The sequence below is a fragment of the Boeremia exigua genome (assembly GCF_020726555.1).
Source record: "Boeremia exigua strain MPI-SDFR-AT-0100 chromosome Unknown C7974scaffold_6, whole genome shotgun sequence".
Lineage (NCBI taxonomy): Eukaryota > Fungi > Ascomycota > Dothideomycetes > Pleosporales > Didymellaceae > Boeremia > Boeremia exigua.
In genome coordinates, this window is record NW_025763523.1 from 2435115 (window position 1) to 2461094 (window position 25980).

Genomic DNA, 25980 nt, shown 5'->3' on the forward strand with positions numbered 1-25980 from the left:
TTTTTCCAGGATTTGGAAAGTGATGCCAAAATATCGATATGCGTGTCAAAAACTCACACTGAAGAAGACACTGCGCGGATCGACTGGGAAGGAGAGACCTTCTTTGACATGGGAAAAGCAAGGTAATCTTCGATTTAGTCTACGTGACCAGCCTGATGAAAAGACCATGATCCAGGTGCTTTTCTTCACAAGCTGAGCTGATTCTTCACATTGAGCGTCATTCTGTCAATCACATGAGACTTCGCGAGGGGTGCACCAAACATATCAATGTTTCTTCCATGCTGCATGCTCTCCATCTGGGGCAATCTCGAGAATCAGCTTTCCCCTGGCTCTGCACGTCTTCAATCTTTGATAGGCTTCCCTCAAATCTTCAAACTTGTACTTTGAGTCGATGACAGGCTTTACCTTGCCCTCCACCATCCACTGGGCGATCTGCAAGAGGTGTCCACGATCCGGTTTGGCGAAGACAGTTAGATGCTGTCTTTTTGCACCGCTCAGGTATGTTGGCATGTATTCAGCTGCCAAAATATACCGTACAAAGCTCCAGTGGTGACTTGCTGCTACTGTGACGAATTTCGCATGCGGACTCGTATATTTGTCTGCTTCCCAGAACAGACTGTGGTCGTTACCAATGTAGTCTACGACAAGGTCGTACTTTTGCGGCGAGTCTTTGAGTGCCTGCAACACGTTGTTTTCCTTGTAATCGATGACCTCGTCGGCACCCAGAGATTTGCAATGCGTGATATTGGCAGTAGAGCACGTCACAGTCACATGGCGTCCCTGGCATTTGGCAATCTGGATACCGAAACTTCCCACTCCTCCAGATCCGCCAATCAAAAGGACTCGCGAGCCCGGCTTGGAGTGTGGTAAGATAGATTGATAAGCAGTGAGCCCAGCTATGGGGATGCCGGCGGCATTGGCGACGGACAACCCTGTCGGTATAGGCACTGTGTTATCGACAAGCGCGATTCCATATTCTGACATGGCTCCTCCATACATGAACACCGTCCCGGCGCATCCAAACACGAGCTGACCCGGCCTGAGCGTTGAATCTGGTGCAGGCTTGACGATGTAGCCCGCAAAGTCATTTCCAGGAGATGCAGGTTTGGGAAAGACCATTCTATGGAGGAGTTGAATTTCAGAAAGTCTGTAGTCAGCTGGATTAAGACTAGCAGCAAGAATCCGGACCAGATGCTGGCCGGGCTGGGGCTGAAGCATAGGAACCCTTTGCAGTGTCAAGTTGTTCTCAAGGCCACCTGCTGTGGATGTGTATTGCCAGCGGCGAAACGAGGATGGAATAACCTTGGTAGCCATGATGATTGTCTCGTGTGACTGAGAATTCCTGAGTTCATAAGCTCTGCGTTGCTGTCTTGTCCTGTCTACCTCGCTAGTCCCAGATGAGAATTCCGCGGAATTTTCAAGATTCAGAGACATCCTCTTCGTAAATTCCAGTAATCAATCCGTTCGTCCTGACAGGTTCAGGATATAGGCTGACGTCTCGGTGATGACAACCGTTTCGATCGCCTCCGCCGCTCCCTTGGTGCACGTGCTGTAGCCATCACAGTAGTGGACCGTCTTGACGGGGTGAAATGCATGCTGGGCTCGATAGCCTTCGGGATGTCAGGATCGACCAGCCCCAGGCACTGACGCGCCATGCCCTTCAAGGCGATAGTGGAGCCGAGCTCTATTATGTCTAGAAACTCGGCGTTGCGCTGTCGTGGGCGGTGGTTCGTCCGCCTTGGTAAAGGTCGTTGCTTCGGGGAAGTTCAACGGAGAAAAACTCCGCCGAGCTTGCCGCTCACTCTGAGAACTCCCAAACCCAACGTGACCATTACTTTCCGCGGCGTGCGCCGGTACAACAACGGCATTCTCCCAGAAGCTGCTACAAATCCACGGGGAAGGCCTGAACGAATGTTTACACAGTTGGGTTAAGATGGACAGACGAAAGACGGGTCGCAGCGCCAGATGGGGCGCTGCCTGCGCTGCGTGTGCGACAGCAAAGACACGCTGCATTCGCACCCAGCCTTCGGGATCAGAGCAATGTGATCGATGCCGAAGCTTGGCGAAAGAATGCGTTAATCAGGCTTCTGGTTTGAGGAAGAAGAGACGGGCTAAGCCTTCGTAAGTTCATGTTCATGCTCTGCCATGCCGTTTGCGCATCACTATTCTACAATACAGTGGGGTGAGCATGAGCCCTGTCAATAGCGAGCTCATAGCCCGTACTACTGCCCTTCATATTACACTATGATCTTCGTCGGGGCTCAACCGATATGCATTCGCTGAACTGCTTTTCCTTCATCCACGTTGGACCCACTGTTGACTCTACGTGACTAGTCCTAGTTTCCACATGAGAGCGGCTCCGCTAGAAGACGAACTGAATACGTCTAGAGGGGAAACCTCAAATATACATGCCAGCTCATCCAATCATAGTCTGCATTACATTGCAAACAACCATTCAGCATCCTCGGTTAATACCGATTCCCAAGCTCCATTCACTCCAAGCCAGCAGCGCGAAACTGCTCTGACTTCCCCAGCGCTTGAATCCACCTCGACTACACCTGTGGGTCCAACATGCACCTGCATGGCAACAGTAGGCATGGAAGATGTTCACCCCGTGGAGTCTGACGAGACTTTGTTGTCGATGTACAGGAACCAGCTGTCTGGTCCGCTGCCTTTTGTCATCATTCCTGCTGGCACAACGTCAAGACAATTACAGGCAACTCGTCCCTTCCTCATGAAGGTGATCAGAATGATGGCTTCCGTCCGCCATCTTCGATTGGTAAGGGGTCTAAGCCGCGCCGTTATGGAGCATATTTCTCACAGCATGCTCATGAAGTCTGAGCGCTCTTTGGATCTCCTTCAAGGCATTCTGGCTTTCTTGGGATCCTATCACTATCATTGCATGGCTCATACGCAGTTTAACAATCTAGTCCGCCTAGCAGTCAGCTTGGTTGAAGATCTCGGAATAAGTACATGTCCCAAATCTCAGCAGAGGAGTCAGCTGCCTTTGGCGCGCGCTGAGGAGCCTATGTCTAGAACGAATGAAGAGAAGAGAGCGCTACTTGGCGTCTGGTATATGAGCTCCAAGTGAGTACCGCAACGCCTCAATGGAGCTTTATGTAGGGCAAAACTGATTCGATAGCAGCGCTGGTCTTGTCGTGAAACAGATAGCATTCACAAGATGGAGCAAATATATGGACCAATGCCTCAAAGATCTTGACGACGCTAAGGAATACAAGACAGACCAGCTTGCCATACAGTTGATCCACATCCAGCGACTCACGGACAAAATCGCGAACTTCCACAGTAGTGATCCGCCGATGGACAGACAGCCAGGCTCGCCCGAGCCTTCAACTATGGCGTGTCTGGACGCATTCCGAGTTGAGCTAGACAGCCTCCGAAACGGACTGCCCCCGCATCTGACATCTGATTGTATGGTTTCCAACATGCTACCAACGTCGCCGACGGTGTTTCGCTAACGTCTGAGAACCTAGATCTTCTATCTTGCTATCACAATAGTGCCTACCTCCGAATCTATGCGCCTCTACTGGAAGGCTCACACCTACCAGACACCGAATCTCAATCTTTCGCCGCGCTCTCGCTTTCAGGCGTGCCGATATCCGATGTCTTCTCCCATTTCACCGCCGCACTCAAGGCCTGGCTCGAAAGCTGGCTTGCTGTTCCGGTCTGCTCCTACTTCTACATGCCTCAGCCCGCCTACGTCCAGTTGGTTCATGGCGCCACGATGCTCTCTCAATGGGTCCGCGTAGCTGGGCCCGGCGCGGTCAAGCGTCCCAGCGCCAGCTCGTCGATGCCACAGAAAGAGTCCACAGAGCCGTGGCAGCCAACACCTGCGCTCAGCGGCGTGCCTGCCTGTCCGGATCTGAGCTCGCAGACACCTCCAGCCCCAGTCACCGCCCAGGTCGTGTCCGCCCAGATCCTGAAGGCGCTCAGAGCCCGGGTCGCAGCGCAGCCCAACCTCCAAGTCGACATTCTCGGCATCCTGGAGACCATGGGGGCTCGCTTTGAGGCCGCGAAGAAGGAGATCGCCGCGGCGCAGGGGCTGGACTGGGAGAATGATACCTGGGACTCTGCTGCAGCACATTTGAAGATGAAGAAGGTGAGGATCGAGGAGTGGTGTGAGATGGCGGCTGATAGGGAGAGAAACATGCCGACCGGTGCCCACGACAGCACTTACGAGGGGAGTAGCGAGGGCACAAATTCGTTGCCAGGACAGAGCGAATACGATTTCGGATGGATGGCATCAGGCTATGATTGGGACAATATGCAGTGGGAGAGCGCCATGTTCGATGAGCTGTTGCAGGACATTCACGCTTGAACTGTGCTGGGGCTCGCCGACTGGGAGCCCTGGCATGCTGGTCGAATTTGTGGTTTGTGAGCGGAAAGGGGGGCGTAATAGTTACGCTCGAACTCTCCATCGATGCTGCCGATAGCTCTCTCCAGACCGATCTTCTGTCAAAGTCGAACAGATTACAGGGGGCTTGCTATGATCGGAACACTGTCGGTTCCTCATCACTGGAGCTCGGAGGCGGTCATTTACCTCACGTATATCACTAGGACCTCGCTGCCCTCAGCTGCGTTGCATCTTTGGTGCACATGACTCATTCGGCCTGCCATGAGTTATTTCTGAGGGTGTTGTAAGGGCCCGTGACACCTTGTTCATCAAACCTCTACACAGCGTAAAAATCTTCGTGCTCGCATCTCCTTCACGGCGACAGTATGCCTGCAGATACTTGCCGTGGTCTCCCCGTCCTAGGGTCCAGGGGTTTAGGGTCTAATGCCTGACAGTCCAATTCTTCGACACCGACACCGACTTTCCCACCTTCTTCACCGTACATCAACAACGCCGCCGGTGAAGTTCGGGTAGGGCTGAAGGGCTGAAACAGTGGGTTCGTGAAACAATGGGCTCGTTGAAACGGTGGGTTTGCCGAAACACTGGGCCAAAGATGGGTATTGTACTCGTCAAGGATCTGCCGTACCGTTGTTTGCGGGCGCTTAGATTCGGCACTCGAGATAGTGCACGGCATGAGATTGTAGTGTGAATTCAAGATTCGAGATTCAAGATTGGTCGTGGCATTCCAACGTCGTCCTGGTAGGAACACCGACCTGGCACGTGCGTGTGCGAAGCGGGTAGTCTAGAACACACCACACCACACCACACAACTGCATGGCCATCACACATGAAACATTCACCACCACCGCGCGCAACGCAGTAAGGCTGACACCCCTCGGGCGTTCGCGGCCACACCCCACCCACAGAAACTGCCATTCGCGGTGAGGAACTAAGCACCTACCAGCCAATCGCTTGCGTGCTATGTATACATCCAGGAACCTACGTGTTGAGTGAGCGGTTGAGTGGTAGCGATTCCGTGCTAGCGAGTCCGTGCTAGCGATGCCGTAGCGGCTGTGTGGTACCCAAGTCTATTCACAGCGGTCAGCAATAGTATTTGCGAGGCGGCGACTCAGAGACCCGGGTGTGCTGGAATGCAATAATGCGTATGCCAATCGCTGGGGCATTGTGCGAAGCGTCTCGCTACGTCGGCTCGCTACGTCTCGCTACGCGGCGACAGGTGTTGTACCGGTGAGCCGGTGAGCGAGCCCAACGAGTCTAGGTACCTACCTGTACGGGGAGGGTCCACGCGTTGTGATGTGGTGCATCATGCTGCTGGGTGGACTCGCCCAGGTACCCAGATCCCCAGGCTCCTGTACCGGTGCCCTCAGACCTGCGGCTGCCCAGCGAGGTTCCAAGCACCGCCTCGAGCCTGTGAGCCTCACATGTCACGCCCCACACGTGGCATCCTCCCCGCCAACACCCTGCCTCTGGCGCGCAGCCGGGCCCGCGGCGCACACGCGCTGGTCGCCCTGTGTCACGGTGGACGTGCGTGCGGTGCGGTGCGGTGCGAACGGGGGGAGCCTCGGCCACGGACGGGGACGGGGAGGGTTGTGTGGAGAGGGGACGTTGCTTGGGTCTCGTGGATTGACTACGGACGCGCTCACAGGCTCGCAGGCTCGCAGACTCGCTCACAGGGCTCGCAGACGCGCTTACAGGACTCGCATTCGCTCGCCACGCCCACAACCACCTGGGCTCTGCGGGCTGCGGGCTGCGGGCTGCGGGTGTGTTGGGCTGCATCAGCGACCTGCACGCCTCCCCGGGGCGGGCATTGGGCAGCGGGCACGCGTGGGCGGCAAAACACTCACAGTGGGGCGCGGCGTGCTGCAATTGCAGCGCTCCACGTAGCTCGGAGTCATATGACGACGGGTAGCGTGTTTTGGGTGCTCTGAGTTTGCGGTGCGAGTGCGGTGGGCTGGGGACCGGTGAAGGGGGATAAATATCGATTCGGGGGCAGTGCGAGACAGCTGCATACAGTGCTCTCGCTACAGTACTCTCGCGCTCGTCCTGCATCGCCCGTCTGTTGTTGCAGACTGCTCGCTCTGTTCCGCCACTAGCCCTTCCCGCTCCCGCACAGCTTTACACATGTCCGAATCAGCCCAGGCGACTGTTGCACCTTTCTACCTGATTCGGCGAGCTCGGCGCAGGCCCTGAGTTCATCAAGTTGCACTGAGACTCGGACTGAAGCTCGATCAAGCCGCACTGAAGCCTTGACTAAGAAGCCTCGAACTGAAGCCTCCCAACCTGCTGCACTGCTCACGCTGTTGTGGCCGATCTGCAGGCTCTGTGCAACCCTCGCTGCCTGACATCTGCCCACGGACCGTCAGACGCTCAGCGCAGACGTCATCTGTGTGCCTGCAGCGCACCCGCCATTTGCTGGCGCGCATCCTGGTGTCGCATCACTCGCGCCTCGCTTCGTGTTATCGATTGCAGCGCCGTCCTCTTCTTGCGTCTCTCCCGCCTTCATCCCGCCTGCGGTTAGCACTGCAATCAACCTCTGCCGAACGCCCTCTGCACTGCGCAAGGGACTGCTGCCCGCCCAGCACTGCGACGCCCAGCACCGCGACGCCCTAGCCTCCAGCCCTAGCCCTCCAGCCCTAGCCCTCCAGCCCTTGCTGCACGGGTCTTTCTTGTGGCTCTACCTCGCCGGGTCGACTTCGCCCGGGTCTCGTCGCCCGCCGCCGACTCTGTTTACTGTTTACACGCTACGCCTGGCCTCGCCCGAGTCGCGATTGGACCGGTCAGCTGGACCCCACCTCGACCGTCAGCCGCCCAGTCAGGCGCAACACCATCGCCAACTTCCCCGGCACCCGCACTCGGCCGTCTGCGAAACGGGCTGGAGTCGGGACACCGCCCGTCAGCCTCATGCCGTTAGTCATCGCCCTTCCTCAGCCCGCCCGCCCGCCCGCCATGCCCTCGCTCGTGTCCCCCAAAGTGCGCTCTGCCGTCTCGTCCCGTCGGTCGGTCTCAGGCCGCTCCGTCCGCAGCAGAGCCTCGCAGTCCACCCGCACCTCTGCCACGCGCTCGACCGCCCCCTCGAGCGCCTCCGTCTCCCCTGCGCGCACGCCTGCCGCGAAACGCGACACTAACATCACCATCAGACAAAGTCGCTCCCACAAGGGCATCGACATCCGCGTCGACAACCACACCGGCACCTACGCCGACGACAGCTACTCGGACGAGAGCGAGCTGTCCGACGAGCGCTTCCACAGCGACGACGAAGAGGAGTACACCGACGACGACGACGAGGAGGAGACGAGCTGGGACCTGATCGAGGACGAGATCCAGCCCTCCGACTCGGCCTCGCGGCCCCAGCACGCCCGCCGCCACCCCTCGCACCGCGCCCCGCCCGCCCCGCCCGTGCCCGCGGCGCCCTCTGCGCCCGTCGCCGCCCGTCCGCGCACCTCGCGCCGCGCCTCGTCGCGCCACGCCGTTGCCGCCCCCGACCCGCACTCGGCCCAGCACAGCAGGAGCCGCAGTCGAGGGCCCGAGCCGACCGCGCACCGCCCCCGCCGCCGCCGCCACCCGTCCGCCCACCAGCAGCCCGACAGCCTGGGCGAGGAGGACACGGGCGACGACTACCCCGGCTACCCGCCGCCGCCGCACCACGGCGCGCCCCCGGGCCACCCCAGCGCGCAGTGGTCGCACGTCCAGCCCGCGCCCGGCTATGCGCCCAGCACCATGTCGCACTACGACCACCCCTTCTTCCACCCGCCCGCCGCCGCCTCGCCCGCGGGCCAGGTAGTCGGTCCCGGCTACTACGACCCGCACCGCCAGAACGGCTTCAGCCCGCAGCAGCCCAACCCGTTCGCGACGGGCCCCGACTACTTTGGCGGCCCCAACGCGCGCGCCGGCGGCAACCCCAACCGCCGCTCCATGGGCGGCGCGCCGTCTGCCTCGTCCGACGCCATGATGCCCTATGGTCACCAGCCGCCCATGGGCGCTCACCCCGGCTACCCGCAAGGCTATCCGTTCCCCTACCCAATGCCGCCGATGGGGTACCCGCCATACCACCAGCACCACTCCCCTCCCCCAGAAGACCGACCACGTCGATCTAAGCGAGGTACACCGCGACCGCAATCTTCTCATTATGATTATTCTGACGACGATCACCATCAAGCTCCTGCACCGCCTCCCCCTCCGCCCCCCATGCCCGTCGCTGTTATTCCTCCACCACCTCCCCCTCCGCCGCCACCGCCGCCAGACAACGCCAAGGAGAACGCCATGCTCGAGAAGCTGAACGCGCTGCTGCTGGGCAAGGAAGAGGAGGAGCGCAAGAAGGAGGCCGAGGCGCGCAAGAACGCCGAGCTGGCCAAATTTGACCGCCTGGAGAGCCTGCTCATCGCGCAGCAAGAGGCCCAGATCGCCAAAGACAAGGCGAAGAAGCAGGCCGCCGAGGACGCGTCCAGGGCGGCGGCTGATGCGAAGAAGCGCGGCGACGAGGACAAGCTCGCCAGCCTCGAGAAGCTGATCCTGGCCCAGAAGGACGAGCAGCTCAAGCGCGAGGCCGCCGCCGACGCAGCCCGCAAGGCCGCGCAAGATGCAGCAGACGCCGAAGCCAAAAAGGTCGCCGAGGAGAAGAAGGCGCAGGCCGAGGCCGCCGCGCTGCTGCTCGATGCCGCCAAGAAGGCCCGCGAGGAGGCGGAGAAGAAGGCTGCCGCTGAAGCCGAGGAGACGAAGAAGGCGCACGAGAAGGCGCTCGCCGAGGCCAAGGCTGCGGCCGAAGAGCTGGAGAAGGCGAAGAAAGCCGCCGAAGACGAGGCGGCGAAGCTCAAGCCCTCGGATGCGCCCAAGGCGCCCATCAAGTTCAAGGACGCCGTGGGCAGGAAGTTCAGCTTCCCGTGGAACCTGTGCAAGACATGGAAGGTACGTTCAATCACGTCTGTATGTTGCAGCAGCAGCTAACAACCCCAGGGCATGGAAGAGCTCATCAAACAAGCCTTCCTTCACGTCGACATCATCGGCCCGCACGTGCACCAGGGCCACTACGACCTCGTCGGCCCCGACGGCGAAATCATCCTCCCCCAGGTCTGGGAAACCATGATCCAGCCCGACTGGGCCATCACCATGCACATGTGGCCCATGCCCGAGCCCCCGCCCCCGAAAGAAGAGCCCCTCCCTCCCCCTCCCCCCCTCGACGCCCAGCAGTTCCTCGCCATGCACCCCGCCGCCGGCATGCGCCCCCAAAAACCAAAAAAGAGCTCCAAACACAAAGTCCCCAAGATCCTCGCCGATCCCCACGTCGTCATGGTCCCGCCCCCGCCCCCCGGCATGCAAGCCGGCCCAGGCCCCGTGCCCCCGCCCCCGCCCCCGCATCCCGCGCTCGGCGGTATGCCCGGCATCCAGGTCCTCCCCGTCGGCGGCGGCGGCGGTAGTAGTAGCGGCAAGAAGAAGAAACCCGCGCCCGGCGGCTTTTTCGCTTGGGCGGCGGGCGGGAATGGCAGGGCGGGTGCGGTTAAGAAGAAGAAGGCGTGAATTGAGGGGTGGCGGCAGTGCGTTGAGGAGGCGGGGGAGTAGGCGGTGGTTGCGAGGTCGTGTGTGCGTGTGTGTGTCTCCTGTGCTGTGCGCTGCGGGGCTGGGTTGGCCCGTTTTCTCCTTCTTGTCATCTTCTCCCCTCCCCCTTTTCTTTTTCGGTTGTCCGAGCTGAGCCGATCTGAAGTGCGTTATTCCAAGCGCTTTTGTACGCGATACGTTGCGTACGATACAGCGCGATATGCGGCACTACGCGGCGGTGTGCTGGTGGTGCGGATTCCCCCTTTTGCTTCTTCCGTTTCCCGTTTCTGCTTTTTCCAGGGTTTTTTTTGGCGGCGTTGAGCGAATTCCCGGCGGTTTTTGCGGTTCGCGTGAGCGGGTTGATGAGAGACGAAGCGATGAGTTGACGAGCGATGTTTTGGATGTTTGACGAGCGATGATTTGGACGAGACGGCCAAGATGGGCACAATTGGGTAATCAGTTCGACTTCCGCTATCTGAGTTAGGGGGTTTTCCAGCTCGAGATGGGAGTGTCGAGATGAGCGTGTTGCGTGCTTGCGTGAAGAGCGGTGGAGTGTTGCAGTCTTGCAGTGTGGCAGTGGAGCAGTGTTCGCGATCCATACATTAGCATTATTACCCAAGATTTCTGTTCTATTAGCGAGATTGAGAATCTATGGACTATTTGTTTTTCATCGTCGTCGAGTTGAGTGCAGTGCAGTGCGGTGTCCTGTCTGTCTATGTAATCATCTAGCCCATTTATGCTATACAAGGAAGGCGCTTTTATTGTTAAGCTTGGTACGACTACCGAGTAAAGTGAGGTAGCCCGTGGGGCAAGTAATGCTTAGTCACGTGCCGCTCCGCCACGTACGACGCTTACCTGCGAGGTTGAACCATGTTATCGCACAGTTGCCAACGCCCGGGGCCGACAAGGAGGAGATGCAAAAACCATATCCTAGGTGTCATTTCGAAACTTACTCCGGCCCTGACCGCCGGGCACACGCACAGCCCTGTCAGTGATGGAGCACGCGGATGAGTGTCAGCCTGGTCGAGAAACGCATACCGTGAACGACTCGCTTTATGTCGGAGACGGGGCGCCATTTCATCGTGCGTCCAAGGAAGGTCGAGAACATGTTTCGAGACTCACGACGAGCGATGCATACGAGAGTAGCCGTGAACTAGACATGGCACCAGATACTCCGCCACGAGCATCTTCTTCGCTCCCAATCAAAAGCGGTGACCGCTTCCCCACATATCTTTGGAGCCGCAGCTTTCCTCTGGAAAATGTACACGAAGAGATGGACTCAGAACATGATAACGATGCGCCAACGATTCTCGATCATGCAGACTACGGCGACACTTACAGCTCATCCGCACGCTTAAAATCCACTACGAGAGATTCCCCCTCACACTCCGTAGAGGGACCCCTTCTGGACACGACCCGAGAGCGTATTGTGGACGGCATTTATGAGACGACGGCATCAGATTTCTTCAATCCCTATGTAGCGGGACTTTTACAATCTTTCAGTGGCCGTGATTTAATTGCATCACGACTTTTTGTCAGTTCCGGTACATCAGCGGCGCTGCCTACTTCCGCTTCCCGCGTGGAGAGTCTTACAGGATCACAGACTTTCAAGACAGCGCGTTCTAGCTTCGCCAGTTATGCAACAGCTCCAAGCGGTCCGTCCAATCTCCGAAAGTTGCTTCATCGGGATGATGCAACCCGTGTTCCTGAAAGGTCTCTGGCATTCAGCAGTGCGTGGCTGGATCACTTGCGGGCCCGAGGCATGATCTTAAGTCCAGAAGAAGCACTCGACTGGTCCGGTCGCGGCCAACACGTGGAATATCAACCACATGAAGCAGCCGCAGTACCGCTCGTCTCGAACGGAAACCTAGGGTATGGTGCTTCGGGTTTCGTCGATAGAGTTAGATGTCGCCGGATCGACCTGGCCCGCAAAACAATTCGATGTAATCGACGACTAACCAAAGAGGAGGCTGTTACCGAGGTCGAACCGAGGTCGAACATCTCCAGCGCCTACAGCACCGTCACATAGTTCGATTGGTGGGGACATATTTGCTGAAGAAAGACCTTGTCATTTTGCTGTACCCGGCAGCTGAGTGGAATCTGGAAGAGTACATGGATGAGCTGTTTGAAGGCAGATCCGAGATCGCGAAGACAGATGCTGCCACTTTATCCACCTTCGTGGGATGCCTTTCAAACGCCATTCAATACATGCACAACAACAACGTGAAGCACATGGATATCAAGCCAAAGAACGTCCTGATTAGGGATGGTTTCTTTGAGCTTGAAGTTTACGTCGCCGACTTCGGGATTGCACGAGCGTACAAGTGCGCCGACGATTCAAACACTGATTCGCCAACACCCTTTACTAGACTCTACGCTGCACCCGAGGTTGCTGCTCAAGAATCACGAGGGTTTCCGGCAGACGTGTTCTCGCTCGGGTGTGTCTTCATAGAGATATTTGCAAGTATCATGACAACAGCTAAACAAGACGAACGGGAAGAGCTCGTGAAGGTCCGCAGTCAAGGAGCAGAGAGAACATACCATGCCAATGCGGAGGCTGTCATCGAATGGTACACCGATTTGAGAAACTCATCGAGACTGTATCGCCGACTCGATAAGGCCACAGCCTGGAGGAGTGTCCCGTTTTCTGCGATGCTAAGTAGGATACCCTCACGACGTCCCACTGCAATACATCTCAACCAATCTTCGGCTATAGCTTTGATGAGCTGTAGAAAGTGCAGTCACGGCCCTAAGCCATTCGAAGCAGCTAATGAACACGGTTGAGAGACAAACCGTATCTAAAAACACGCCCTCTCCCCAGTTCCCAACACCGACAGCCGACAGTAAGTCATCCAGGCACCCTTGTGCGCACGTCCCACCGAACCCAGGCCACGGCGACTAGTCTGGCGCGGGGAAAAGCGCGCCAAATGCGCGCGTTCTGCGCCGGGAGAGTGACGCATGGCGTCAAAATTGTTGCAGTGGTCGACGGTGGTCGATGGTGGTTGGGACTTGCCGCTTTGGGAAGGCGTGGGCTGTGTGTTGGTCCTGCGCGGTTCGAACACGCCACGGGGCGAGCATGAGGCCGCACTGCGAAGGCGAGGGTTGTGCGATGCTAGGGTGCGGTTTACAGGGGGGCTTGGGGTGCGGGTTTGGCCGTACATACTAGACAGCTTGGCGGCGGTACACTGTGTGAAGTCGGTGACATATCGATATGTCATCGGTGAACGGAGACATAAAATATGGGGATCGAACTAGCTGACCGTTCGCATCCTACCGTCGAGACGTTAGGTTTTCTAGTTGTTCGCCTCTTCTTATTCAGTGTCACGCACAGCTATGGCTTGTGGTGGCGGTTGTTGCGGCGCTGCTCAGCCAAGTGCTATGGCTGTCGAGCCTGTTGTCCAAGGAGAGACTCTCTCTGAAAGTCTCCCTGAGGAAGGCGGCACTGGCTCAGCACGCTCGTCAAGTGAGACGCAGGGCGCGTCTTGCAAAGATGATGGCTGCTGCAAGCCGGACCAGAAAAACGTGCCGGAGCCGGACTATTGCTGTTCGCCAACGAATATACCACAAATTGCCACAGAAAGCTCCCGCAAGACAGTCACAGGTGGTTGTTGCTCAAAGAAGCCTTCGGCGAACAGCCGCGATGATGAATGTCCACCAGGTGGTGTTCAAACTGATACACAGCAACGTCCGCCTCCAAGAGTCACGAGCTGTTGTTCCGAAACGGCGAGTAAACCGGCCTGCTGCACAACCGAAAAGAAGTTAACGGCACTGCCGCCAGTTGTCCTAGACCATTATGTACAGCAGGGCGCGGGCGGGTGTTGCGAGAGGGGCCCATCGGCGAGCAGCTGCGCTGATAAGAGCCCAGCAAGTGTTGATCAAGCAGACCCATCCCCGAACACCACGGGCTGCTGTCCCGCAACTCTTAGCAAACTGGCCTGCTGTGCAACCAAAAAGAAGACCAACACCGCGATATGTGGCTCCGAAACCACCAGCAAATCGAACTGCTGCACGACAAAAAAGAAGACCAGCACCACAGTTGCCGCCCTCGAAATCTCATCTACGGACCACAACCCAATCGACGTAGAAAAGAGCAGCGCGGGCATCGAACACATCGTCCTCAGCATATCCGGTATGACCTGCACTGGCTGCGAGACCAAGCTCCAGCGCACCCTCGGCACCCTGCCCTACCTGCGCAACCTCCGCACTAGTCTCGTCCTCGCACGCGCCGAGTTCGATATCGACCACCGCATCGCAAGCGTCGAGGACGTGATTCGGCACCTCTCGCGCACGACTGAATTCAGGTGCGAGCAGGTCTCGATGCAAGGCTCGAGTTTCGAGCTCGTGTGCAAGGGGAGGGCGGCGGTGGTTGCGGATGGTAAGTGGCCGGTTGGTGTGGTCGAGATACGGGCGCTCGACAAGGATACGGTGCGTGTTGCGTATGATGCGAGTACGGTGGGGGCGAGAGATTTGGTGGAGAGGGGGTGGGAGAGTGCCATGCAGCTGGCGCCAATGCGGCTGGATGCTTCTCTTGACGCTGGGAAGAGGCATGTCTGGCACATGGGGCTGATGACGCTGCTGTCGGCGTGTCTTACCATCCCGGTCCTGGTTATGGCGTGGGCACCGCTTCCGCGTCGGGAGGTCGCGTATGGGTCTGCCTCGCTTGCTTTGGCTACTATTGTGCAGGTGTGTGTTGCGGGGCCTTTCTATCCGAAGGCGCTGAAAGCACTTGTGTATTCTCGGGTCATCGAGATGGACTTGCTGATCGTGCTGAGTACGAGCGCTGCCTACGTGTTCTCGGTGGTGTCGTTCGGGTACATGATTGCTGGCAGTCCGTTGTCTACGGGGGAATTCTTCGAGACCAGTACGCTGCTGGTCACCTTGATAATGGTCGGGCGATGGGTCGCGTCGCTGGCTCGGCAAAAGGTTTCTCCTCCTCAGTCGGCATGCGAGATCTCTTCGCTAACCATGCACAGGCTGCCGAGTCCATCTCTATACGATCTCTTCAAACACCTACTGCCATACTTGTCGAAGACAATGGCCAAGGAAAGGTCATCGATGCCCGACTTCTCCAATACGGCGATATCTTCAAAGTAGCACCAGACTCACAAGTACCCACCGATGGCACCGTAGTCGAGGGATCGTCTGAAATCGACGAGTCGATGCTGACCGGCGAGTCGAAGCCCGTCGAGAAGCACATCGGCTCTCCCATCATCGCAGGCTCAATCAACGGCCAGGGCATGCTCACAGTCCGCCTGACGCGCCTGCCCGGCGACAACACCATCACCACAATCGCGAGCATGGTCGACGAAGCGAAGCTGTCCCGGCCAAGAATCCAGGACATCGCAGACAAAGTCGCGAGCTACTTCGTCCCGGTCGTAGTCGCCCTCACGATTGTGACATTCGTCGTTTGGGTTGCGGTAGGCGTCGCGGTTCGCAAGCAGTCCGGGTCGCAGGCCACCATCGAAGCCATCACGTACGCCATAACCGTGCTGATCGTATCGTGTCCGTGTGCCATCGGTCTGGCAGTCCCGATGGTTATTGTCATAGCATCTGGCGTCGCCGCACGCCGCGGCGTCATCTTCAAATCTGCTGCCAGCATTGAGGTTGCGTACAAGGCGACGGATGTTGTGTTTGATAAGACAGGGACATTGACACTCGGCCAGCTCACCGTTGTCGAGCACTCGACTGTCTACGCCGATCAGGTGTTGAGTAAGTCGCTACTACTTGGGCTGCTAGCTAATATCAAGCACCCGGTCTCCGCCGCTGTCGCATCGCATCTAGTCAGAGATGGTGTTGCCGCAACCGCCGTTCAGGATACCAAGGCTGTGACTGGAAAGGGCGTCCAGGGCAGCTGGCAGGGAACTGAGCTACGAGCCGGCAACGCACAGTGGCTTGGTCTAGCCGCACACCCAGCAGTCCAAGCGTTGCTAGACAAAGGCCTGACAGTGACTTGCTTCACCATCGACGGCGCCATTGCAGCCATCTACGGACTCCACGACACCCTCCGTCCAGACGCTGCAGCGACCATATCAGCGCTTCAACGGCGCGGACTCACCATCCACATCCTGTCCGGCGACGACGACGGCGCCGTCCAAGCCGCCGCCCGCCACCTCTCGATCCCGCGCAGCAACATACGCTCCCGCTGCTCACCAGCAGACAAACGCGACTACATCGCCGCTCTCGAAACCCAATCAGCGAGCAAGAAGCCGCGAAAACCAGTCATCCTCTTCGTCGGCGACGGCACCAACGACGCCGTCGCCCTCGCACAGGCCACAGTCGGCATCCACATGTCCAGCGGCACGGACATCGCGCAGTCGGCCGCCGACGTGGTGCTCGTGCGCCCCGAGCTGGCGGGCCTGCTGACGCTGCTCGCCATCAGCAGGAAGGCGATGCGCAGGGTGGCGTTTAATTTCGGGTGGAGCTTTGTGTATAACACGCTGGCGGTGCTGTTGGGCGCGGGCGCGTTTGTGAGTGCGCGGATTCCGCCTGAGTTTGCGGGGCTGGGGGAGCTGGTTAGTGTTCTGCCGGTTGTTGCTGCGGCGGTGCTGCTTAGGTGGTCGAAGATCTGAGGGGTGTTGGAGGATCGGGGGTTTGTTGTGGGTTGGAGTGGGGGTCTGGGGAGGGATGGGGTTCTTGGTCTGGTGTATTGTTTCTGCTAGTATCTTGTTGTTCCTTCGACCTCATGCGACATTGAGGCATGGAATGTCCGAGAAAGATATCTGGCACCATAGGTCACGTTGAGGGACGCGTGAGTGAGCTCAGACTTTACTGCTCCAAGTGCCTACTTCAAAACACTCTTCTCGGGATTCTCTATCCAAGCTGATGATGTCATGGTGTAGGATGTCCTTCGTCTCATGCACAGTATTCATGTACGACACCTGTACAAGAATCGGACCAGGCCTTCGAGTCGCCATTGCAAAAGTCTGGAGCAGGCGAATGAACACAAGAATTGATGTAGCAGAGATACTAACGCGGTATGAAGAAGATCGTCCTCATCCGATGTCGGTTCGGAGAGATAAGATTAGATGGATCCACTTGCGCTAACGAGAATCGGGCGGACCACACTCGATCCTGGCGTGAACCCCGCGGATTGTCACACCACCCAATGCCCTCCACTCCAGGTCGCAGATCTTAGCATGTGCTCATGCGCTTTCGCAGATTTCTCGTCGGAGGTTGATGCGCTCTTGGCGTTACTGTTTGCCGAGTTGTTGGAGAGTTTGGGACTCCACTGTTAGGCTTGAACCGGTAGGTATGAACAAATGCCTGCTTATCCCGCGGAGCGAAGCGAACCCAGACAGCTGGTATGGACGTCTCTTTGAATACCAAAGACACCCCTCCTGTAGACAAGTTACAATCACAAGTGGCAAAAGGTCACCGCCGCGAATTATATCCGGACAAGGCACCGTATTAGTCGTTCGCCATGCGTCTATGTGGGCAACCCAACGCGTTCCTGCCGTCCAGACGCACCTCGACCGGCAAATATCTCTTGAACCACGAAGCCAAGCCATACACTATCTCGCCCATCAATCAGATTAGATTTCGCTGAAGATTCTGATGGGCGAAGGAGCACCATGGTAAGGCATCCCGTCGACTAAAGTCTTAGCAAGCGCCGCGCCAGTCCAGGTACGTACCGATAGGTACTCACCACAGGTGCCGAGAATTCCGCGGTTCCTTATCAGATGGAGTTTATAGTCTGAGCATCGCGACTGTGAGGTTGTGCAGCTCTTTCAGTTCCAGGTTTTGGATTTACCAAAGAAGTCGGCATGGCTACTCTAGGGTCGGATCAGCCCGTGGTCGGGCGCGCGGTGGCCGGCAATACGCCAACGAGTGATGTGCACGCAGCCACACCATTGCCAATGGTGCAGATGGATACCGAGAAGGGTGCCAAAATCGATACTGCGGCGGAACCAGAGGATCTGAAGGCGTTTCCAGACGAGGTGCCGGATTACGATGCGCAGCGTGGTGTGCAGCAGATTGAAGCCACGACGCTCACATGGAGTAAATGGTCGCTCGCGGCTTTGCTAATCAAGTGCGTCAACATCGAAATGATTCACTTCAAGATCAAGTAGCTGACCACGTTCCAGCATCTGGCTCATCTTCCTGACCAACGGATTCCGAGGCTCGATTCTGGCTGGGCTGGTTCCTTACGTGACGAGTGACTTCCGATCGCACTCGCTGATGACAGTCATCGATATCGTCTCCCGGGCAATCACCGCCTCGGTCTACATCCCCATCGCAAAGCTGCTAGATGTGTGGGGGCGTGCGGAGGGATTTGCGCTGATGGTTGGATCGGCGACGCTGGGCGTGGTGCTTATGGCTACTTCGCAGAACCTGGCCACGTTCTGTGCTGCACAGGTCAGTCGTCAACAATCTTGGTCCAAGATCAGCCGTCACGGGACTAACAGAAATTCCAGGTCTTTTACTCCATCGGATTCTCGGGCGTTATCTACACTGTCGCTGTCCTTGCGGCTGATGTCACGTCGCTGCGCAATCGAGGTATTGCTTTCGCATTCACGTCGTCGCCGTACATGATCACAGCATTCGCGGGATCGAAGGCGGCAGAATCCTTCCTCTTGTACGTTCGGAACTGGCGCTGGGGCTTTGGCAGCTTCGCTATCATAGTCCCAGCCGTCTGCACTCCTCTTTTCGTGCTGCTGAAGCTCCAGCTTCGGAAAGCGGAAAAGAGGGGGCTGATTGCTGAGCAAATTCGCAAGTCGTGGTCGCTGGATAGGATCTGGAACGCTATTGTCGCGTTCGACTGTAAGTATTCCATCGTTTCTCCGATCTCACAGCTAACGAGTATGCCTGCAGTGCCCGGTGTCGTTCTCTTCGCGGGCGGCTTGACCATTTTCCTGCTTCCTTTTAATCTCGCCACACACGCCCCCAACGGCTGGAAGACCGACTACATCATCGCCATGATCATTGTTGGATTCCTCCTTCTCATCGCCTTCGGCCTGTACGAAACCTATATCGCCAAGCAGCCCTTTCTCAAGAACAAATTCCTCCTCGACCGCTCCGTCATTGGTGCCTGTCTTATCGATATGACCTACCAGATCAGCTACTACTGCTGGGCGAGCTACTTCACATCGTTCCTACAGGTCGTCTGCAACCTCTCCATCGCTGAAGCCGGTTATGTACGTCCCCCAATCATATTCCTCCCTTGATAGGCCAAGCTAACACCCTCAGGTCAACTCCACCTTCCAAGTCGTCTCTGGCGTCCTTCTCTTCATCGTTGGCTACCTGATCCGCCGAACCGGCCGCTTCAAGTGGCTCTTCTACGTCACCGTGCCCATCTACACCCTCGGTCTCGGCCTGATGATCGCCTTCCGCCGCCCCAACCAACACATCGGCTACATTATAATGTGCGAGATCCTGATCAGCATCGGCGGCAGCGTTTTCATCCTGCTCGTGCAACTCGCGTGCCTTGCCGCCGTCGACCACCAGCACGTCGCCGCTGTGCTCGCACTCCTCTACGTCTCTGGCTCCGTTGGCGGCGCCATCGGAAGCACCATCTCCGGCACCATCTGGACCAACACGTTTGCCAAGGCGCTCGGGATGTATCTGCCGGAGTCGGCGCAGCCGCAGCTTCTCACGATCTACTCGAGCTTACCCGCTCAGTTGGCGTACCCTGTGGGCTCGCCCGAGCGCATCGCGATTCAGATGGCGTATGGGTACGGGCAGGCACGCATGCTGGCGGCGGGCGTGGGCGTGTTCGGGCTGTCTTTTGGTTGGATGTTTTTGATCCGGAATCAAAATGTCTCGAAGAATGGGCAGACGAAGGGTATGGTGTTCTAAGCGGGAGGGGTTTGAGTTTGGGTGTGGGATTCCAGTGGATGCATCGTCTGTTGGAATCAGGCGATACGTGGAGCGTGGTAATGCAACGTCTTCAAGAGCGAGAGCTCTTGGTCAAGAATCCAACAATCTGATTACAATGTCGGCCTTGCATCTATGTCCACATTTCTTCTGCAGGGATCGGCGGCCGGGAGATGATGTAATCGCTCCCAGCCACCCGTGAAACATCTGAACGTTGGCAGGGACAAGGTAGTTGGGGCCGTTCTCAGGGCACTCTTCGCATTGCGACTCTGCAGGAAGACTGAGGGGATCTCGGATTTCCTATACTAGCTTCTCCCCGACTTGTCCCCGACGAAGACCGACCACCGAAGACCTTTCCAGCATCAGAAGAACGGGAGTATCTTGGAAGCGTTCGGCAAGCCGCGGCAAGCCGATCGGCCATTTCCTGGCAAGCATTGGCAGATGCAGGCACCGTGACATCAAAGATGCCAATGGAAGCTTCAAACGAAAAGCTAGTGGCCCGCAGCAAGCGGTGATAAGCACTACCAAGCTTACTCAAGCTTTGCTCACACCTGCCCTTTGAGGCTTAGGTAGCTCCAATCTGCCCCACTTTCGACGGCTCAAACGATTATGACGCGAGTGGTAACTGCAATTGCATCCTTAGAGCTCGGGAATACGATGCGAGATAGTTGTTAAAAGGTCGCATAGTCCCTTCCCACTGCACGACACCAAGAGCAACCTGGAAGCTAGGAGGTCACGATGAAAGCACCAATCTTGTTCAGCTTTTTGGCCGCCATTGGATCCGCCACTCCGGCGCCTTCTCAATGGCAGGAAAAGAGAGCAGCAACTCCGGCGTACGAAGCTCATACCATTGATCAGCCGGTATGCTCTATGACCTGCTCATTCGCTTTTCTCACACATGGTAGATCGATCACTTTCAGAATTCAAGTCGCTATGATCCGCATACGAAAGATACGTTCAAGCAGCGATACTTCTTCGATTCGTCGTATTACAAGCCCGGAGGACCAGTGTTTCTCTACATCGGTGGAGAGACTAGCGGGGAAAGTCGGTTCTCGAACCTTGAAACTGGCAGTATGTATGCAACTTGCGACGTAATTTTCTGAACTAATGTCCGTAGTCATTCAGATTCTGATGGAGAAATTCAATGGTCTTGGTGTCATTTTGGAAAACCGTTACTACGGCCAAAGCTATCCGTACAATAGCAGTTCAACAGACGAGCTGAGATTCCTGACAACAGAGCAAAGTGAGTCAAGTAGTGTCATCTTTAGCGAAATTCGTTGACATGAAGAAGCCATTGCCGACAATGCGTACTTCAGACAGCATGCTACTTTCCCTGGAATCAACAGCAGCCTTAGCGGTCCATATGTTCCTTGGATCATGTACGGTGGTTCTTTGGCTGGCGCACATACTGCATTCACTATGAAGACCTACAACTCGATCTTTGCTGGCGGTATCGGCAGTAGTGCCACTACGCAAGCCTTGCTCGAATATCCACAATGGTACGATCCAATCATCAAGTATGGCCCCTCCGATTGCGTGTCCAGGGTCATTGATATCGTCGACAAAATTGATACTCTGATTGACTCTGGTGATAAGACAGGAATCCAGCAGCTAAAAGAGGTCTTCGGTCTTGGTAATCTGCAGAGTCTCGGTGACTTTGCTATGACGATCGCGTTTCCCATTGGCGGTCCTATGAACTATCCCACAAACACCTGGCAAGAGCTCAATTGGAACGAGACCTACGGCTCAGATGACTTCTGGAACTTCTGCGGGAACGTCACGAACATCAATCCTCCAGCTAACATCAGTCGCATCGATACCGCCCTCTCCAAGTACTCAGATGGCGAACCTTGGACAGGGCTAGGTGGCTATGCCGACTACATCAAGAAAACTCTGATTCCTTCCTGCGAGAGCGGCAGAATCAACAGCACAGACGAAGGATGCTTCGGTACTCAGAACCAGACCTACTACGCCGATGTCACAAACAGTGCTTCTCGCTCCTATCTGTACTCGACCTGTCTTGAGTCCGGAGCCTACCAAGTCGCCCCCAAGCACGGCCCTTCACTGATCTCCCGTGTGCTGCAGAAGGACTACACTCAGCAATGGTGCACATGGGCCTTCCCACCCGGCCAGCACAACAAGATCCCCAAGTCACCCGAGCTGCACTACTACAACAAGTACGGCGGGTGGAACATCAAAGCCGAGAATCTTGCGCTCATCGATGGGAGCACAGATGTCTGGCTCGATCTGTGCTTTCACTCGGACTTGGCCCCAAAGCCAAGGGTGAGCAGCGATAAGTATCCGAGCTACCTGATTGCTGGGGCTGGACATCATTGGGACAGCTATGGTATCAAGGACATTGCGGCTGAACCAGCGTACATCAGAGAGGCGCATGAGTGGGAGATTCGGACCGTGAGCAGGTTCTTGAATTTTTGGGCAAAGAAGCATTGAGTCACACGAAGCTTACGAGTACTATGACAGGAGATGGTAGTCGTCAGACTTGAATTGTAACGACAACTCAGCGTTGTACGATCGCATCAATTGCCAAGCCGTTCATTTGAACATTTGTACAGTGAACAGACTGCGAAGCCATCCATATCTTTGTGAAAGTTCTTCTATTAAAGTACGAGGAAGGCGAGATCTATTACCTGCCTTCAGATTCCTTGCCATCCCTTTCCATCTATCTCCCTTCGCCTGCTACTGGTGTAGTCTGATATGTAGTTGCTTCTTTCTCGTCGCTTATACCTGAGAAGATAGAAGTGCTATTTCTTACGAGCTGCGAGCTACGATTGCTCGAATTGGCCTCGACGTCTTGCTTGGAGTCACCATTGGCCTCACGTCCCTCAAACAAATCACCCGGGAATGGGAAGAGAGTCCTGCGACGAGGAGGACTCTTTTCTTGGGCCGTCATCCACACGAGAGCTGTAATGTCTTTGCCGAGAGCTTCGATGATAGGCGTAACGATGGGTAGGCATAGGAAGAGGACGGCGTAAGACGTGACACCAACGATGGCGACGTTGATTCCGTACGTGAAGCCACGCTCGGCGAGGAATATCATGAGCCAACTACCCCAACTCCAGAAGACGAGACCGTGGAGAAGGTAGATGGTGAAGATGTGAGGAAAGAGAACAAGCAGTGGCGGAGAAGAGAGCAGCCATTGTACGCAAGTAGAGAGTTCAACGACGACTTGCATACCACCCGCAAATAGAAGACCATTCAGACGCGGCGTATAGTAAGGAGGGTAACCAGCATTATCTGTGTGCAAGAGGGCTTCGCCGGTCGCTTCGTCGGGATGGATGTCATGCTCTGCAGTCGCAAAGTTGAAGTCCATCCAGTTTGGTAGTAAATTGACCACGAAACCGGCAGAAACACACAGCCAAGCAAGTGTGAGAAGCGGATAGTATGATCCCGGACGCGCATACAACCACTTCTTGTACTTGTAGGTAATGTCAAGGTCGGTGAGAAGTAGACCAAGCCACAGGTAAGTGCCCCATGATCGTGCATACCAGTGGTTGACCATACAGAAGATGTAAAATGCGATACGCTTCCAAGTGGTCTTCATCTCTCGGACAACTATTGCGCCGAGGAGGACGAGCCAAGAGCCTTGCAGCTGGACTGCAATTGTCCAAAGTACACCAGTGCAATAGTTGAAGGTGATCTGTGGCACAGCATTCGGTACCAGAAAAATCAACTCAAGGATTTCAGAAATGTACTGGCCAAAGTTCTCATATCGTGTGACGTAAGGCCAGGTCGACCAAGTCAGAGACGGGATGTAGCGGAGATACGAGGTCGCCCCAACGTCGATGAGGAAATACTCCAGCAAAGCGATGGTAGCGACAGGGATCATGAGACGCGGTGTTCTGCGCACGGCAGCCTTCGCAATTTCCTCGACACTGCCCTTCCTCAGGTAAGAAGCAGTCAAAAACCGAGTGGAAGTGGTGAAGAACACACCAAGCCACATCTGATTCAGAATGAATGGGGCGACGATTTTCTGAGCCCAGTACTCGGACTTGGCGTGTTGTGGAGCACCTGGAATGACGATAGCAGGAACGAAAGTCAGACCGAAGTGCATGATCGTGACAACAATGGCACACAAGGCTACAAGGCCCGCCAAGTAATCAATGCGTTGACGCGGTGGTGGCGGCTGTGCTCTCATGCGAGGTGCGGGCAATGCTGATTCGGTCACCGTCTCCATACGGATCTTGTCGGTAGTTTGCTGTGAACAGTGAGGGATAGCGATCGTCTGCTCCGAACCAATGTTGTTGAGATATCCCCGATGTCCACCCACCATGGCGGGCGAGAATCCGACTCGAGACGAAGAATTACTTCCGTCCACGGTAGGTAGACCTTCCTTCCCTAGCTCATATGTGCTGTTGTATGGGGACAGTACACACGGCGTTGTGGCACTGCTGTCGAACCATATAGAGTTTGGGCGTGAAGGACCACTAGGTGTGGCACCTCCAACCACTGACGTGCCAGTGCTAGGGCCCATCGGCTCGATGGTCAGATCGTCCGATCCATATTTTGAAGATGTTGGCCGGCTCGACGCTGGTGACTTCTTGATCAAAGAAGTTGAGTGTAGCTCAGTGACTTCCTGTGTAGCAGTCTTCTCGTTGAGAGTTGACGGAGCTGGTGCCGGACTGCCTCCGTGACCAGGTATCTTGGGCTGTGTCATACGACGAATAAAAGTGTGAATGAGAAGGAACGTGGATAGCGCAAGGCAAGCTATAGAGATCCAGAGCGCCGGCATGCGCTTTATGCTTTTGTGTGGGTCTTGTCGCCATTTCTCGGTAGCCTCGTCAGAGAAAGCAGTTGATCCACGTAGAGTGTTGTCATCGATCATACATGCGTCTGTGACTGAACATCTGGCGACAAAATTTTCGCGTGCAGCAGTGTTCATGGAGGATGAGTTGAAGAACATACGAGTCCAGCCAACTTCCGCGACTGAAGCTCGCCTAGGGGGACCTTTCATTGAGAAGCGATTACCGGTGGACCAGTGTTTGAGGTACAGAGGTGCAGGGACCGAAGGCATTGCTTTGTTGTCTTTGTGTAGAATCTGTCGAGTCAGATTACCGCCGATATAGAAGTTGATGTAGTCCCGAGTCCAGTCGATGCGATACTCAGTGAAGTCCCAAGGGTTGACGCTGCCGTTGTTGAGGCCACCCTCCAAAGTCGTGTAGTTACGGTTTGCTGTAGGCTGTTCGAGAAGCTGTGTGTAGTTGATGCCAAGGTCTCGCGTGGTGAACTCTCCACCAACAAAGGTCCCAACCCATGCTTCAGAAGCATCATTCATGTTCATGACGCTGAGTTCCGAGACTTCAGTTTCATTGTATTGCCACATCATTGACATCGCCGAGCCTGCGGATGTGTGTCTTGGCGATTTGATCAGCGTACGGAAGGAGCCATGCTGGATATCACGTCGCGCTGTACGAAGGCCGGCTCCCTGGACGATATGATCTTCGCTGGGGGGCTGCACGGTGAATTGCAGGGATCCATTTCCAGATTGAAGATTCTCCGGGTCAGCGCCCTGACGGTAGATAGCGTTCCAGTCCTTTTCATACTTATTGCTGTACTCCTCGGCAATGAACTCGGAAGGTAGGCCCTCAGTCTCATTGAAATACACGATGATAGAATCTGTAAAGAGAGACTGAGTCCCGCTGTCATAGAATCCACATGTACAATTTCCGTTGTCACCAACGACCTCGCTCGCTGTGAGAACAGCGTGAAAAAGGGCCCAGGTAAGGAGGGTGATAATGAACATATTGAACAGGCTGGGGGAAACAAAGAGTGCTGAACAACAACGGACAGTGCAGATTCAAGAGAGATCAGGCTACCCATACACGCTTTACCTGAGAAGAGATTTGCAAAGGATCATCAATAGCAGCTAGCATACAGCTGTGCAGTGACGAATGGAGTCTGGTACAAAACCAGCCTGACGGACTCGAAAGGAGCCGTAAGATTAGTTGCAGCTCGAATGATGAGCATTCCGTCAGTACCTACTTTGGATTCACCTATCAAACCCAATGTGTACCCCCTGCTAGGGGGCCAAGATCGGAAAGACCGTCGAGCAAGTCGCGGGTTCTTCTCTCCGCCAAGGCCTTCCTTTGCAAGCTTTCTTGGCCATTTCCATCCGTGGTTGCACCGAAAACGGAAGGGACAAGGGCGAACGGTGTGCTGCACGGCCTGTGGGTCTGCGGCCAGCAACGAAAGAGAAAGAAAAAGTGATGCTTGCCAGGGAGTGGGGCGTTTCCGCGATAGCGTCA

General features: G+C 56.1%; 8 protein-coding genes across 8 annotated transcripts; 6 read left to right on the forward strand and 2 right to left on the reverse strand.

Annotated features, from left to right (window-relative positions):
• Positions 1–264: 264 nt before the first annotated feature.
• Positions 265–1314, reverse strand: C7974DRAFT_376633 (putative zinc-type alcohol dehydrogenase-like protein C16A3.02c; the record flags this gene model as incomplete). Its single annotated transcript, XM_046140288.1, has 1 exon — positions 265–1314. One exon carries the CDS (start codon positions 1312–1314, stop codon positions 265–267), a length of 1050 nt encoding a protein of 349 aa, XP_045997615.1.
• Positions 1315–1844: 530 nt separating this feature from the next.
• On the forward strand, positions 1845–4533 carry C7974DRAFT_194332 (uncharacterized protein). Its single transcript, XM_046136650.1, has 4 exons — positions 1845–2121; positions 2335–3087; positions 3146–3432; positions 3495–4533. The coding sequence occupies exons 1-4, from the start codon at positions 1934–1936 to the stop codon at positions 4337–4339; spliced, it is 2073 nt and encodes a 690-aa protein (XP_045997616.1). The 5' UTR covers positions 1845–1933; the 3' UTR covers positions 4340–4533.
• A 2743-nt stretch (positions 4534–7276) lies between these two features.
• C7974DRAFT_434272 (uncharacterized protein) lies at positions 7277–9886 on the forward strand (the record flags this gene model as incomplete). The annotated part of the gene is made up of 2 exons (XM_046144983.1): positions 7277–9277; positions 9326–9886. 2 exons carry the CDS (start codon positions 7277–7279, stop codon positions 9884–9886), a joined length of 2562 nt encoding a protein of 853 aa, XP_045997617.1.
• A 1765-nt stretch (positions 9887–11651) lies between these two features.
• Positions 11652–12463, forward strand: C7974DRAFT_282199 (kinase-like domain-containing protein; the record flags this gene model as incomplete). The annotated part of the gene is given in 2 exon segments (XM_046137596.1): positions 11652–11885; positions 11897–12463. Coding segments are annotated over 2 exon segments (801 nt in total), but the record flags the coding sequence as incomplete, so codon positions are not given.
• Positions 12464–13154: 691 nt separating this feature from the next.
• On the forward strand, positions 13155–16568 carry C7974DRAFT_194360 (E1-E2 ATPase-domain-containing protein). Its single transcript, XM_046136651.1, has 2 exons — positions 13155–14827; positions 14878–16568. The coding sequence occupies exons 1-2, from the start codon at positions 13238–13240 to the stop codon at positions 16471–16473; spliced, it is 3186 nt and encodes a 1061-aa protein (XP_045997619.1). The 5' UTR covers positions 13155–13237; the 3' UTR covers positions 16474–16568.
• Positions 16569–17769: 1201 nt separating this feature from the next.
• Positions 17770–19699, forward strand: C7974DRAFT_310672 (putative siderophore-dependent iron transporter; the record flags this gene model as incomplete). Its single annotated transcript, XM_046138281.1, has 4 exons — positions 17770–17933; positions 17989–18259; positions 18319–19038; positions 19091–19699. 4 exons carry the CDS (start codon positions 17770–17772, stop codon positions 19697–19699), a joined length of 1764 nt encoding a protein of 587 aa, XP_045997620.1.
• Positions 19700–20241: 542 nt separating this feature from the next.
• On the forward strand, positions 20242–22283 carry C7974DRAFT_194409 (peptidase S28). The gene is made up of 4 exons (XM_046136653.1): positions 20242–20578; positions 20623–20788; positions 20835–20960; positions 21009–22283. The coding sequence occupies exons 1-4, from the start codon at positions 20456–20458 to the stop codon at positions 22166–22168; spliced, it is 1575 nt and encodes a 524-aa protein (XP_045997621.1). The 5' UTR covers positions 20242–20455; the 3' UTR covers positions 22169–22283.
• On the reverse strand, positions 22284–25585 carry C7974DRAFT_194401 (uncharacterized protein). The gene has a single exon (XM_046136652.1). It carries the CDS (start codon positions 25476–25478, stop codon positions 22398–22400), a length of 3081 nt encoding a protein of 1026 aa, XP_045997622.1. The 5' UTR covers positions 25479–25585; the 3' UTR covers positions 22284–22397.
• Positions 25586–25980: the final 395 nt, after the last annotated feature.

Excerpts from the sequence above, each read along its gene's own strand:
- C7974DRAFT_194332 (XM_046136650.1), top strand. The coding sequence starts at position 1,934 with ATGGACAGACGAAAGACGGGTCGCAGCGCCAGATGGGGCGCTGCCTGC. Across the intron at positions 3,088-3,145 it reads GTCTGGTATATGAGCTCCAA|CGCTGGTCTTGTCGTGAAAC; the intron begins GTGAGTACCGCA and ends ATTCGATAGCAG. Across the intron at positions 3,433-3,494 it reads CCCGCATCTGACATCTGATT|ATCTTCTATCTTGCTATCAC; the intron begins GTATGGTTTCCA and ends CTGAGAACCTAG.
- C7974DRAFT_194360 (XM_046136651.1), top strand. The coding sequence starts at position 13,238 with ATGGCTTGTGGTGGCGGTTGTTGCGGCGCTGCTCAGCCAAGTGCTATG. Across the intron at positions 14,828-14,877 it reads CGTCGCTGGCTCGGCAAAAG|GCTGCCGAGTCCATCTCTAT; the intron begins GTTTCTCCTCCT and ends AACCATGCACAG.
- C7974DRAFT_194409 (XM_046136653.1), top strand. The coding sequence starts at position 20,456 with ATGAAAGCACCAATCTTGTTCAGCTTTTTGGCCGCCATTGGATCCGCC. Across the intron at positions 20,579-20,622 it reads CTCATACCATTGATCAGCCG|ATCGATCACTTTCAGAATTC; the intron begins GTATGCTCTATG and ends CACACATGGTAG. Across the intron at positions 20,789-20,834 it reads CTCGAACCTTGAAACTGGCA|TCATTCAGATTCTGATGGAG; the intron begins GTATGTATGCAA and ends TAATGTCCGTAG.
- C7974DRAFT_194401 (XM_046136652.1), bottom strand. The coding sequence starts at position 25,478 with ATGTTCATTATCACCCTCCTTACCTGGGCCCTTTTTCACGCTGTTCTC.